The sequence below is a fragment of the Nyctereutes procyonoides genome, unplaced genomic scaffold, assembly GCF_905146905.1.
Source record: "Nyctereutes procyonoides isolate TBG_1078 unplaced genomic scaffold, NYPRO_anot_genome, whole genome shotgun sequence".
In the NCBI taxonomy this organism is placed as follows: domain Eukaryota; kingdom Metazoa; phylum Chordata; class Mammalia; order Carnivora; family Canidae; genus Nyctereutes; species Nyctereutes procyonoides.
The window spans coordinates 15,309,032-15,322,279 of NW_026575024.1; the positions used below are offsets into that span (position 1 = coordinate 15,309,032).

At 45.2% G+C, this 13,248-nt stretch overlaps 1 protein-coding gene and 1 pseudogene across 1 annotated transcript; both read right to left on the reverse strand.

Moving 5' to 3' along the window:
* Positions 1–9,426: 9,426 nt before the first annotated feature.
* Positions 9,427–12,390, reverse strand: LOC129495932 (antileukoproteinase-like). Its single transcript, XM_055303715.1, has 4 exons — positions 12,080–12,390; positions 11,025–11,186; positions 10,507–10,656; positions 9,427–9,674 (listed from the first exon to the last, which is right to left on the reverse strand). The coding sequence occupies exons 1-4, from the start codon at positions 12,162–12,164 to the stop codon at positions 9,652–9,654; spliced, it is 420 nt and encodes a 139-aa protein (XP_055159690.1). The 5' UTR covers positions 12,165–12,390; the 3' UTR covers positions 9,427–9,651.
* LOC129498846 (U4 spliceosomal RNA) lies at positions 9,776–9,857 on the reverse strand (annotated as a pseudogene).
* Positions 12,391–13,248: the final 858 nt, after the last annotated feature.

The following is a 13,248-nucleotide window of genomic DNA, read 5'->3' on the forward strand; positions in this document are numbered from 1 at the left end:
ACCTAGCCCATCCCTCCACACCTCCTACCATCAATCCTGTTTGTTCTCTGTCATTGAGAGTCTCGTATGGTTTCTTTCCCCCCTCTCTCTTTTTCCCCTTCCCCTATGTTCATCTGTTCTTTTTCTTAAGTTCCACATGTAAGTTAAATCATATGGTATTTGTCTTTCTCTGACTGGTTTATTTTACTTAGTATAAAATACTCTAGTTTCAACCACGTTATTGCAAATGGGAAGATTTCACTCTTTTTGATGGCTGAGTAATATTCCATTATATATATTTCCATTATATATGTATGTGTGTGTGTGTGTGTGTATATACACACATATATATATATACATGTGTGTATACACACACATATATATATACATGCCATACTATCTTTATCCGTTTATCAGCTGATGGGCATTTTGGCTCTTTCCATAATTTGCTATTTTTGATAATGCTGCCATAAGCATCAGGGTTCACGTGCCCCTTCGAATCTGTATTTCTGTATCCTTTGGATAAATACTTAGTAGTGAAATAGCTGAGTGGTAGGGTACTTCTATTTTTAACTTTTTGAGGAACCTCCACACTGTTTTCTTGAGTGGCTATACCAGTTTGCATTCCCACCAACGGTAGAAGAGGGTTCCCCTTTAGAGAAAGATTATTTAAAGAGAACACAAAAATGCTAATTATAAAGAAGTTTGATAAGTTTAACGATAATAAATTTTAAATTTCTGTGTAACAGAAGATACTGTTGAGAAAATAAAAAGGCAAACCACAGATGGGGGCATATATTTGGAAGCAGAATATATAGAAATAACTCCTATAAATAAATGTCAGGAATAATTGGTCTGGTAGAAAGATCTACTAAATACACAAATAACTTCCTCACACACAAAAATGAAATGCAAATATCCAATAAACATGTTAGAAGCATGCAGCTTCATTATCACTCAGGGAAATGCAAGTAAGAACCAAAAAGGAGACACTGCTATGTATCCACTAAATTGGCAAACATTGAATTGTTTGGCAACACTGAGTTGTTTCTTATAAGGATGAGGAACAATTGGAACACCCATCTACTGTTGGTAAGAGAGTGAGAGAGTGAGTTGGGGGCAATTCTTTGGAAAACGATTGGTTGTTATAGAATCAATTTGAGAAAATACATAGTTTCTGATGCAACAAGCCCCAAAATAAATACATTTACATTTGTACAAGAGAAGGTACTGAAATGTTCATAGGAACATCATTCAAAATAGCCCAAATCTGGAGACAACCTAGTTGTCCATCAGTATACACTAGGATGACGGGAAAAGTATGATGTATTCATACAGTTGGATATAAATGTAAATGGACAGTACACAGCTACATTCAACAGTTTGGATGGACTTCAAAGCATACTGGTGAGTGAAAGCATACAAATGACTTGAAAACATTTATATAAAGTTCAGCATATAACTAAAAGCGAAGTAGTGATGACAACAAAAATCAACTTACTGGATCCCTTTTCCTAAGGGAGGGAATTACGGCTGGAAAAGGCATATCTTGATCTGCGTGGGGCTCACATGGGGTTTGCTTTATAACAAATCATTACCTTTGCATATTTATGTTTTAGGCACTTTTCTTCCTGTACTGTATTTTACAACAGGTTGTTTAAAATTAAAATTAAAATGTACCTAGTTAGGGACGCCGGGTGGTTCAGCGGTTGAGCATCTGCCTTTGGCTCAGGGTGGGATCCCAGGGTCCAGGAATCGAGTCCTGAGTCCTGCGTCGGGCCCCCTTTGGGGAACCTGCTTCTGCCTCTGCCAATGTCTCTGCCTCTCTCTCTGTGTCTCTCATGAATAAATAAATAAAATCATATATATATATATATATATATATACACTTAGGTATTATGAGTATACTGGCAAATTATAGTCAAGTTTGTACATTGGAAGGATTAGAAATAAGAAGTTACATCAGACAGTGAAAAAATTGAAGAAATACAGAAAAATCTCAGAAGCAGGCATACACCACCCCCAGCCCCCACCCCCCTTAAAGAGAACGCAGACATTCTCTCAGGCTCCTGAATGTACTCTGTCACATGAGAAGTTGTCCCAGTGCCATAAGCTGGAGCTGGAGCTGCAGCTGGAGTGGAGCTGGCTTCTTAGACAAACTCTCCTTAGAGAAATTCACTGATTGGGGCTGCAAGGTCAACTGAGAGGAAGGACATAGGTTCCAAAAATGTAGACCAGCACTTTCTCCTTTAAGGGCCTCAGTTTCCCTGTGAATATACTGTGGAGACTGGATTACATGATCCCTGGAATAGCAACTGAACAAAACACAGAGGTGCAGAGTGTCTGAGTTGGGGGCAGCAGAAAGGAAGTAAGAAATGGGTAAGGGATGGTGATGGGTCACACCCTGGTGCAGAGCTGGAGAGATCGGTCTTGGAAAGGGCAAGATCTTGCCCACCCATTCACAGGACATCAAGAGTGGGACAGAACCAGAGCCACAGTGCCAGGTGCCCCTTTTTCCTGACGCCACCAGCCTATCTGACGTGGGGAAGCTGAGGAGCTTGTTGTTGTCTAAGGCATGGTCCTGAGGAGGAGAAGGCTGCCAGGTTCCCAAGAGGTCAGATCCAAGATTTCAGGAGGAATCCAAGCCCCATTTTGTGGGAGCAGCACTTACTTCGGGGAGAAGATGTCCCGACTGCCCTGTCCTTCTCTGTCCAACCCTGCCCTGGCACTACCTGACCATTCCTTTATCTGTCCCCTTCTCTCTTGGCGAGGATGTGTAGATGTTTCAGTGCAGTCCTAATGAACTCACAGAGGTTCTAGGTAGGTGCTAACAGATTGTTTCCATCAAGTGTGGATCCCTGCCCTTGGAAGTCTGACTCCTCTTTCCCACCATATGTCTGAGAAGCTATAAATTCATGCCCATGTGGGGATTTTTACTTATGCCTATACATGTGTTTCTATGTACCTGTTGTGTCTTTGTGGCATACCTGCTTGTCACCCCAGGGGTGGCCCCCAGGCCAGCAGCATCAGCATACCTGAGAGCTTAAGAAATATGGCAGCTCAGTTCCCATCCAAGACACACTGACTCAGAATCTGCATTTTATGGTTTTTGTGCATATTAGTATTCGACAAGCCTGGCATTCCTGTTTGCAGATGCTCAGGAGAGCATATGTTTCATGTGGGTGAGAAGGTCAGTACCTAGAGGTTGGGTGCAATTGTATTACACATCTGTACATTTACAGGCACACTTGTGGGTCTCTGTACGTAAGTGTTATGTGTCTCTTGTTCAAAGGTGGGCAGCGCTTCCTGAGGGCTATGTGCCAAGCACCCTGTAAGTTCCTAACATGATCATTTATATCCTCTGCCTCTTTTGATTTTCATAAAGACCTTGCAGGGAGCAGAGAGTGGGAATGATTTGTGTTGAAAGCCTTAAAAACATCCAAAGGCTTTGACCCAGTATATTCTACTTCTAGACATCTGTCCTAGCAGAAATATCTGAAATAAAGAAAAAATGATTTATGTACAAAGATTTACATATGCATGTAATCCACAATAGAAACCAAGAACTGGGAACAACTGGTTTGCCCAGTGGAGTTACAGAAATGATGACATAACCTTGAAATGAGCAACAACATGGCCATTAGCTGAGTTCAGCTGAACCATACTTTCCTGTCCATGCCAAGTGCATGCTGTGCAAAGGGTTCATAGAGCAAATCAACATGTTCCCTGCTGTCACGAATATCAAGATATTTATGAAGTTTGTATAACACTGGAATATTGTGTTGTAATGCAAACCAAAATGTATTTCAGAGGTACCTGGCTGGTTCAGTCTGTTAAGCATACGATTCTTGATTTTGGCTCAGGTCATGATCTCAGGTTCATGAGACTGTGCTCCCCCCTCATTGGGCTCATGCGCTGGGTGTGGAACTTGCTTGAGATACTCTTTCTCTCCCTCTACCCTTACCTCTAAAAAAATTTAAAGAAATATTTGAAATTGTGTATCAGGTGTAATCGCAATCAAGGAAAAAATTTGCTTGAATCAGAAAGAACAAGCCATATGCCCTCCCACCAGCCAGGAAGCAGAGAGGAGGCAGGTGAGCTGCCAGTCTGTACACATAGTCCTGTGAAAGCCTTGGCTTGTTTTCTGTCTTAACTATTTTCTTTTATTTTTTCTTTAAAGATTTTATTCATTTATTTGACAAAAAGAGAGCACAAGCAGGGGGAGTGCCAGGCAGAGAGAGAAGCTGAGCAGAAGCCCAACAGGAGACTCAATCCAGGACCGTGGGATCATGAACTGAGCCAAAGGCAGGCCTTAACCCACTGAACCACCCAGGCACTCACGTACAAACTGGGTTTTTTTGGTGTGTTTTAAAATATTTTATTTATTTACTCATGAGACACACACACACACACACACACACAGAGGCAGAGACATAGGCAGAGGGAGAAGCAGGCTCCTTTCAGGGAGCCTGATGCGGGACTTGATCCCAGGACCCTGGGATCATGACCTGAGCCAAAGGCAGGCACTCAACCACTGAGCCACCCAGGTACCCCCATACAAACTGTTTTTGATTCCCCATAGATTGCAAAAGTCACGATTTGAAAGGAACCAAAGGAATGCTTTGTGAAGTAATATCAATACTAGCTCCTTTGTAGAGAGGATGGCTTTGCAAATTACGGGAAAACTTTTAGGAAAATTTTTCTTTCTCTGCGTAGATTTAGACTGTACATTATCTGTGAATTGTTTACACTTCAGGGGGTGTGTGTTGTTAAGTCTGTCATCCGATCCAGCCAATACTCACTGGATGCTTGGAAAGTAAAGATCACCTGCAAGTCATAGCAGGTGGAGTGCTCAAAAGGACTAACCATGTTATGTCAATGCCCACTCTGAATTGTTTGGGAAACTTGGAATGCCAAAGACCTCCCTAGACCATCCTGCTGCACGCTTTCTTCACCTCCAGCAGGGGTTGCTCCAGACTGAGGAGCCCAGATGCAGGGAAATACAGTGCGGTGCCACGGTGTGCCCATGCATTATCCTGTAGGAGGGGGAGGCTGAGCCCTGAAAGGAGAGAAAGTTCTGGGCTGCACACAGAACACGTGCTATATAAGTGGTAATTGGCTCTTCTTTTTGTCTTTCTACTTCTCCAATTGTTTGGATAATGATTAATTTTTTTAAAAAATGAAACTCTTACCAATGAATTAAAAAATATTGAAAGAGTTGAGAAATTATATTTGATTCCCTGATTTTTTTAACAACAGTTTTTAAAAAGCAGTTTCAGAGTCCCAGCAAAATTAAGAGATAGAGATTTCCTGTATACTTCCTTCCCCCACACATGCATAGCTTCCCCCACTATCAACATCCCCCACTAGAGTGGTACATTTGTTGCAATCCACGGACCTGGGCTGATACATCACAATCAGTATGAGTCCATACACTTTACATCAGGATTCACTCTTGGTGTTGTACATTCCGTGGGTTTGGATAAATGTATAATGACATATATCAATCATTATGGTACTATATAGAGTATTTTCAGTGCCCTAAAAATCCTCCACCTATTTATTCCTCTCCCCCCACCCCTCCGTAACCTCTGATCTTTTTACTGTCTCCATAGTCTTGCCTTTTATGGAATGTCACACAGTTGGAATCATACAAGATGTAGCCTTTTCAGACTGGCTTCTGTCACTTAGTGATATGCATTGAAGTTTCTTCCTTATCTTTCCATGACTTGATAGCTCATTTCTTCTGAAAAATATACTATTGCTTGGATGTACCACAATTTATTTATCCATTCACCTACTAAAGAACATCTTGTTGCTTGCAGATTTGGGCAATTATGAATACAGCTGCTATAAACATCCTTGTGCAGTTCTTTTGTAAGGACGTAATTTTTCTGCTCTTTTGGGTAAATACCAAGGAGCATGATTGTTTAATCATATGGTAAAAGTATGTTTAGTTTTGTAACAAATTGCCAAATTGTCTTCCAAAGTGGTTGCACCACTTCGCATTCCCATCAGCAACATATGACAGAGTTCCTGTTGCTCCACATCCTCACCAGCATTTGATGTTGTCAGTGTTCCAGATTTCAGGCGCTCTAATATGTATCCAGAGTATCTTGTTGTTATTTGCATTTGCCTGATAGCATATGAAGTGGAGCATCTTTTCATTCACTTATTTATTTGCCATCTATATATCCTTTTATAAAAAAGATATTTATTTATTTATTCATTTATTTATTTATTTGAGAGAGAGAGAGAGAGACCAAGCAGGGAGAGGGGCAGACGGAGAGGGAGAGGAGGGAGAAGCAGGCTCCCTGCTCAGCAGGTAGCCTGGTGTGGGACTCCATCTGGATCATGACCTGAGCCAAAGGCAGATGCTTAACAGACTGAGCCACCCAGGTGCCCCACCATCTGCATACCTTCTTTGGTGAGGTGTCTGTTCAGGTCTTTGGCCTATTTTTTAATTGAGTTGTTTTCTTGTTGTTGACTTTTAAAGAGTTCTTTGTATATTTTGGGTAATTGTCTTTATTGGATATGTCTTTGTATAATCTTCCTTAGGTCAGATGCTCTGGAAGATGGGTCAGAGGCAGAGATTTATGTGCAGGAGGTTTCCTGGGGAGTATTCTGAGAGCAAAATCTGTGAGAGGTAAAAGAAGCAGGACTGCATAGAAGGACAAGTGGATGTGCTATGCAGTTACAACAGAGGCTCAGCCGAGGCCCCCCGGGAGCTCAGGAGCTGCAGGGACCCTTCAGAGGCATCCCTAATCAAACGAGGGAGGTAGGCCTTTGTGCCCCAACACTGACCAGTCAGCAGAGACAGGTTGCCCCAGGAATGGGGTGTACCCTTGGATGTAGCTGCTCACTTTGGCCAGGGAAATTCCCAGGGAGGGACTCAGCTATGAACATCAGCAGCCAATCTTCCCAGCGCCTGAAGGCATCGGCACCTCTGTCCTGTGGGAGGATCTGGACAGCACACCACAGCAACCACTATATCATCTGAAAAACAATAAACTTGAAAATAAAGAAAAAGAATGCAGGGCTTCGAGTTCCACAACTGACTGTATTGTCTTTTTGGGCCTCAGTTTCCCCATCTGTACCCTAAGAAGGTGTTACTAGACAGACAGTCCCTGACTTTCTAGTTGTGACTAACTAGGACACTCATAAGTCACAATCACCAGGCAAGCAGGTGCCCTGAAAGCTGGCCACAGCCCCCAGGGAAGATGAGGCTAAGGCGAGGCCAAGAGGTTGAGGGAGTTCATGGATCTCAGGGAGTTCTTAGAACAAGATGAGGTAGCCTATCCTACTGGGGTTTTCCTTCAAAAGTAATCTATGAATCATTAGTTTGTCATTAGCAGAACAAAGAGGGACATTGAAAGTGGGCTGAACCATCCCTTCATTACACAAATGAGAGCTCATGCCCAATGTGAACACTGAGTCAACAGCCCAGCTGGGGACAACCTCTGTTCCTAAAGCCTGGCCAGGTGATTTCTCAATGCCCCTGCTGCCTGTATCTCGAGAGACTGAGTCAAGGTGTGTTTCAGTTGGAAGAAAGAGATACCCCATCAAGCTAACTTTCACAAAAGATCTATTTGAAAAGAGTCTGGATGAGAGAAGATTTTCTCCATCCTCTTGTTAAGAATGGGGAAAAAAGGACCTGGAAAGAAGTGACTTGAGTACAGAGCTGTCAATCCGTGTAGGGCAAGTTCAAAATGTATCCAGAGTGCTGGAGGGCCAGACGCTCTCTTAGCACAATAACGTCAGAATTAATAGACCCCATGTCATAAGATCAGATCCCTTCAGATGAATTTTGAGAGACTTTTGGGGAAAAATTAATCTTGTGGTCCAGATATTTGATTTTAGAGGATCTGGTTGAGAATAAGCTTGAACCAGGGTGGAAGACTGCAACCTTTTCCCCTCATCTACCCCCAAAAGATTGGTTTCTCCCTCCCCTCTTCCAAATCATCCCTGCTCCACCACACAGAGTCAAGACCCTGAAATCTGAGTCCCTCACTTCCCCTCCAAACACCAGAAGCATATATGTGAAAGTTGCTTGCTATTTAGTGGACTGGGGAGTGTAGATAATGTATTGATACATGGTATTCCTGTAGTGAGGGCTGACACCTTCAAGGAAAGAGGATTTAGTGACGCAGAGAAAGGAATTGCAAAAGAAAGGAAAAGGATTTGAAGAGAAGGAGGGAGATCTGAGGAGGAAGAAACAGTTGGGGAATCCTCCAGCGTTCTGAGGATGATCCAAAGGGATACTCCAAAAGGCCTGGAACCCAAAGCAGGGGCCAGGGACATCACAGTGCAGTCTCAGAGAGCAAGGAGGTGAACACCTGACTCTCCTCCAGCAGCTCTGCATGGCTGCAGATGGAAACGCCTAGGTGAGAATGTTCAGCCCTGGTCAGGGTTTATCGTGCATAAACTTGCATCAGGAACATTCTGCACCTGCAACTGACAATCTGGCCAGAGAAAGCAAAACTGAGGTTTCAGATTCTCCTCACTTCATTCCCCACCCCCAACCTCTCCCAGAGATGGACTAGAAACACCTTCATATGGGATCCATGATGAAATGAGGCATCATGAAGCCCTCAAAGGCAGAAAATGGAACAAGGCCATCCAGTGGGCTGACATTGGACTCCAAACAGTGGTCAGTAACTGTACTACGCAGGTAGTACAAATTCCAAATTTCAGTGCCTTAGTCCCTTGCACGTGCATTGCTCGCTCATGTCATAGTCCCAAGCAAGTGGAGAGGAAAGGCTATGACCCACTAAGGGATTCAGAATCCTGGACTTCTTCCTCCAGGTCCTTGACATCCTTTCCATGGCACCAGCAGGTGGTTGAGAGAGTTTTATGGGCCAGGTCCAGAATTGGAACACATCACTCCTGCTCCCATTTCATGACCAGAGTGTACAACTAGCTACATTCAGTTGAAAAGGGAGGTGAAAAACTCAGTCTAGCCCTGTGCCCAGGGAAAAGTGGACACCATCGATACTGGCGATTGTTAAGGTTAGTTATCTTTAGTGCCATCTGTCACTTGCTACGCTATCTTTCCTCTGGACTAACTCAGTTTTTCCAGATAAGGATCCTCTTTTTCTCTGCCTGATGGCTTTTCACCTCTTCCTGTCATTCGTGACAGTTGTTGGGCTACTCATTTCACATATTATACCACTCATCCTCAGCTTTATGGAATTGGCACTATTATTCTCCCCATGTTACAGATGACAGAACTGAGGCTCAGTGGGACAAAGCCCCACAAATTTGCCCAAAATTACAGACCCAGTAATTGACAGACACAGAATTAAAAATCATATCTGCTTGGCTCTGAAATGCTCTCTTTTTTCCATTTCCTAGTTTAGGGGAGAAACCCTACATGTGCAGACACGTCATTCTTCACCTCACCCCTCATATCCTAGACCAGATGCAATGAGTCAAGGATGATGGAAATGCAGGGAAAATCTTGTGTATTTATTTATTCACTAATCAGCAGTTATTTAATCTCATGTGCCAAACCTCATGCCAGGTGCCAAGCACACACAGATAAAACAGGTCCAACTTTAGCCCCCTGGAAGTGTCAGTCATGAAGACACACCTTCATCAAGACACTTTTATTTTTCCCAGGCGTGGGAAAAAAAAGAATACTCAAACCACACGGACCAACAAGTCTTAATCTTATTGAACTGGCAAGAATACATCTGTGGAGAGAAAATAAAACAGACTTTTAGCACAGGAACAATCCCAGTGACCCTTACAATCCTCCAACCCAAAAGGTCCTCTTGTCAGTGGGCCCTACATCCCTTGGGATAAGAGTTTTCAATTAGCAATAATCGTGCCTCGGATAAACCTCAATGGCTACGATACTGCCACTGCGCAAAGCTCCCTTTGGATAAGAAGAGAGAGAACATGGTGCTGGAATAGTCAAACAGCACTGGTCTTCGATCTAGGAATCAAGAACAAATCCAGGTTGTTCATTGACAGCTTCTGTCTTCATTCTGGTAAAATCCGGGCATTGGGCCTCTCCATCGGGACATCACACTGGGGTTTCTTGTGGTTCCAGGAAATCCAGCCAATCGAGGTCATAACCATAGCAATACTCTCTCAACACACACAGACCTTTGAGTTTTAAAAGTGTACTTTTACATTTAGTATCTCAGAGGATATGCTTGTGTCCATTTTACAGCTGGGAGCACTGAGGCTAAAAAGATACAGTCAGTTGCTCATAGTCACACAGCCAGTCAGAGGCAGAGGTGGTGTGAAAAGATATAATTCTCGCCTCTTGTATCATGGCTCCTTTCTACTGGCTCATTTTGAGAAGCCTTCCTTCCCAGGACCCAGCACTACCAGTCACAGGTGACCCTGGGGATTGCTTGCTTAGAAAACTGGGGGTGCAAGGTGTTGAGGGGCAATGGATCTACTTGGGGGGGGTAGTGAATGCATAGGGAGATACCAAGTACCCTCCTTCACATGGTATCAGAGGGTTAAGGCTGTAGTAGGATCCTGGGGATGTGGATCTGAGCCAGATCTTACCTTTCACTGGCTTAACACAGGAATTCCCACACACTCCCTTGCAGCACTTGAGACTGTTCAGGCAGTGGCTGTCATTCAGGCATTTGTCTGTGGGGTTGGGCTTCTTGCACTGGTCAGTGACCAGGGGACACTTCCCAGGATTGACCTTAACTGGTGAGAACGGGGTCACAACTCAGAGGCTTGCCCTCCTAGACATCACCCCAGCTCCTACCCCATCTCTACCCCGGTGTGCCAATCACTTCCTCTCTACCTCGGCACCCAAACTGAGGCCAGTGCATGTCCTGTTGGAGTCCCCTTTCCACCGAGGGGGCTGCAACTAGGGTTGCAAGTGTCTGACAGAGTGACTCATTAGCTGAATGAGTGGCTAACTCCTGGACTGACTCACTGAGCATAGCAGTGAGCCCTGGCTCTGCCTCACCTTCCAGCTCAGTTCCCAGGAGCCCCCACCACTTCTCCCAGATGTGTGTCCTTAAGCTGAAATCTCCCTGGTCCCCTCTTCCAGGGCTTTGTTTCCTCACCAGGCTTTGATGGGTCTACAGGATCCACGCATTTGATGCCACAATATTCACGACAGCATTTCTGTTCCTTCGGACAATCCCAGTCACTCTGGCATTGAGGGGGTTCAAACACAAGGCACATCACACGAGGTGTGAAGGGGCAGGCTCCGTGCTTAGCTTTCTCTAAAGAGTAAGAACAAAGGAGGAAGAGGGAGCTGATTCTGAGTCATGACCACAATCCCAGACAAGGAACTGGCTGGGGGGGGGGGGGTTGGAGAAACCTAACCCGGGAAACCGACCCCAAAGGAAAAGAGAGTGTTACTAGGATTCCTGTTTGAAGGCAGGTGTGGGGTTGTGCCAGGCTCAGCCAACCACTCAGCCAAGAGGGAGTTGATGGCACAGAAGAGAAGGTATAGAGATGGTGGTGTGCAGGTAAATGTTTTAAAAGAGGCCTTTTTGGCATTTGCCAATTTCCATGGTGTAAAGAAGGCCACCATGGCTGATTTCAAGCTACCACATGATGTCAACTAGCTTGCAAAAGTCTTAAAAGTGTAACCTCCCGCTGTTGTGAGCCAGTATAAGCCAGCTCCAGCACACAGCTGGACAGAGCTCATTGTCAGGTGTGCCTTCCCCGGGAGGGGAAGCCAAGAAGGACCCCGGATAGTAGGAGAGCCAGCTCATCAGAGCCTGAAGGAAAGATTCCAGATCCACTGAGAGTAAATTGACCATTAAAAAGGAAACAGTAAAAGAAGAGAACATTTTGGAAAATTAAACAAAGAACAAAATAATGCGACAGAGCAAAAGAGCAAACAGTAGAGAAGTTGCTGTAGAGAGGGAACAATAAGCAATACAGGGGCTGGGGTCACCGGGTCCATCTGGTGGAAGATGGGTCTCTGGACGCTTCAGAAACTCTTAGCTGAAATCCTCAGAGGAACACTTGAAATTAGGGTCCTTGGGCCAGACCACTGGAGAGGTGGCTTCAAGGTCAGCTGCTGGACTAAGAGGAAGAAGCTACTGCTAAGCTGAACTTTCACGGACTCTGGCACCTGGATACCACCTGAGAGACTCCAACTCACCTTTGCTAGCACCTTCCACAGTCCAGGTCATGAGGATTTCCAGGGCAAGGAGCATCAGGAGGGGGATGAGGCTGCCGGGTTTCATAGTGACGGTCCTGGGGCTGTGGTGGTCAGGGCCAGGCTCTCCCTTTATGCCTCCCCCAGAGGGTGTGGTCACCCCAGAAGTGGCCCTCCCATCTGCTCTGTCCTAAGCCAGAAATTGGTGGCAGAATATTGGTGGCAGAAGCCCAAGGCCTAGCAAGGGACATGAAGAAATCAGAGGAGCAGGAGGTGTCAGCATGCTGGTCGGGAAGCCTTATGGAAGCATCTGCCTTGGTCCTTTGGCCTGGAGCAGGGGAGGGGCTTAGAGGGGAGGGTACAGGGCAGAACAGAAGGACGTTTCAAAGGAATCTCTCAGCTTGTCTTGACTTTCCCTCACATGGTCTTGCTACCGATTCCCTGGGGTCACTCCCTTTCCCAGACTTCACGGACGCCTCCGCCTGTGCCTTCTAGACTTGTTTCCACCTAATACCTGCAGTTCCAGGCACTCTGCCAATCCCATGAGGCTTCTCAAAGAGCCCATTGTTGTGACTGGTGAAGAGGGGACAGCAACCCAAACCACGGCTTTGGGCCCCAGTCTTCCCAGCTGTGAGGTGGGGTAGTCATACCTGCTTGGGCCACCTAGGAGGATTGGAGGTAAAGAGTGGGGGGGGGGGTAGAAGGGCATTCCAGGGAGTGAGCGCTCTGTCCCTGAGCACCAGGTGGAAGTGAAGTTGATGGGAAGCCCATTTTGAGTCCCTTTCCCTGAGATGAACCGATAGAACTCTTCCCAGCAGTCAACTGGGCAGGTGAGCAAGGAGTGCCGCTTGATGTGCTCAAAAAGTTTTCCCACACCCCAAATTATCCCCACCCACTGCACTCTCATAACTACAATGAAGGTTCTCATTTACTGAACATTGGCTATGTGGCAAGCAGTTCATGGGGAACATTTCTAAATATCAAAAGGAAGCCTATTACAGCGTAACCAAGAAATAAAATGCAAGGGATAGAGAAGCCAGAATGTAGGGGAGGAAAGAAGGGACCCCCCACGATGGTGTGACAAAAGATCCCGGTGACAGCTGAGTTTCTGGAAACACAGGGCCACCAGTCCAGACTGGAAAGGGTCAGAGCCCTCCAGGAAATTCATCTTT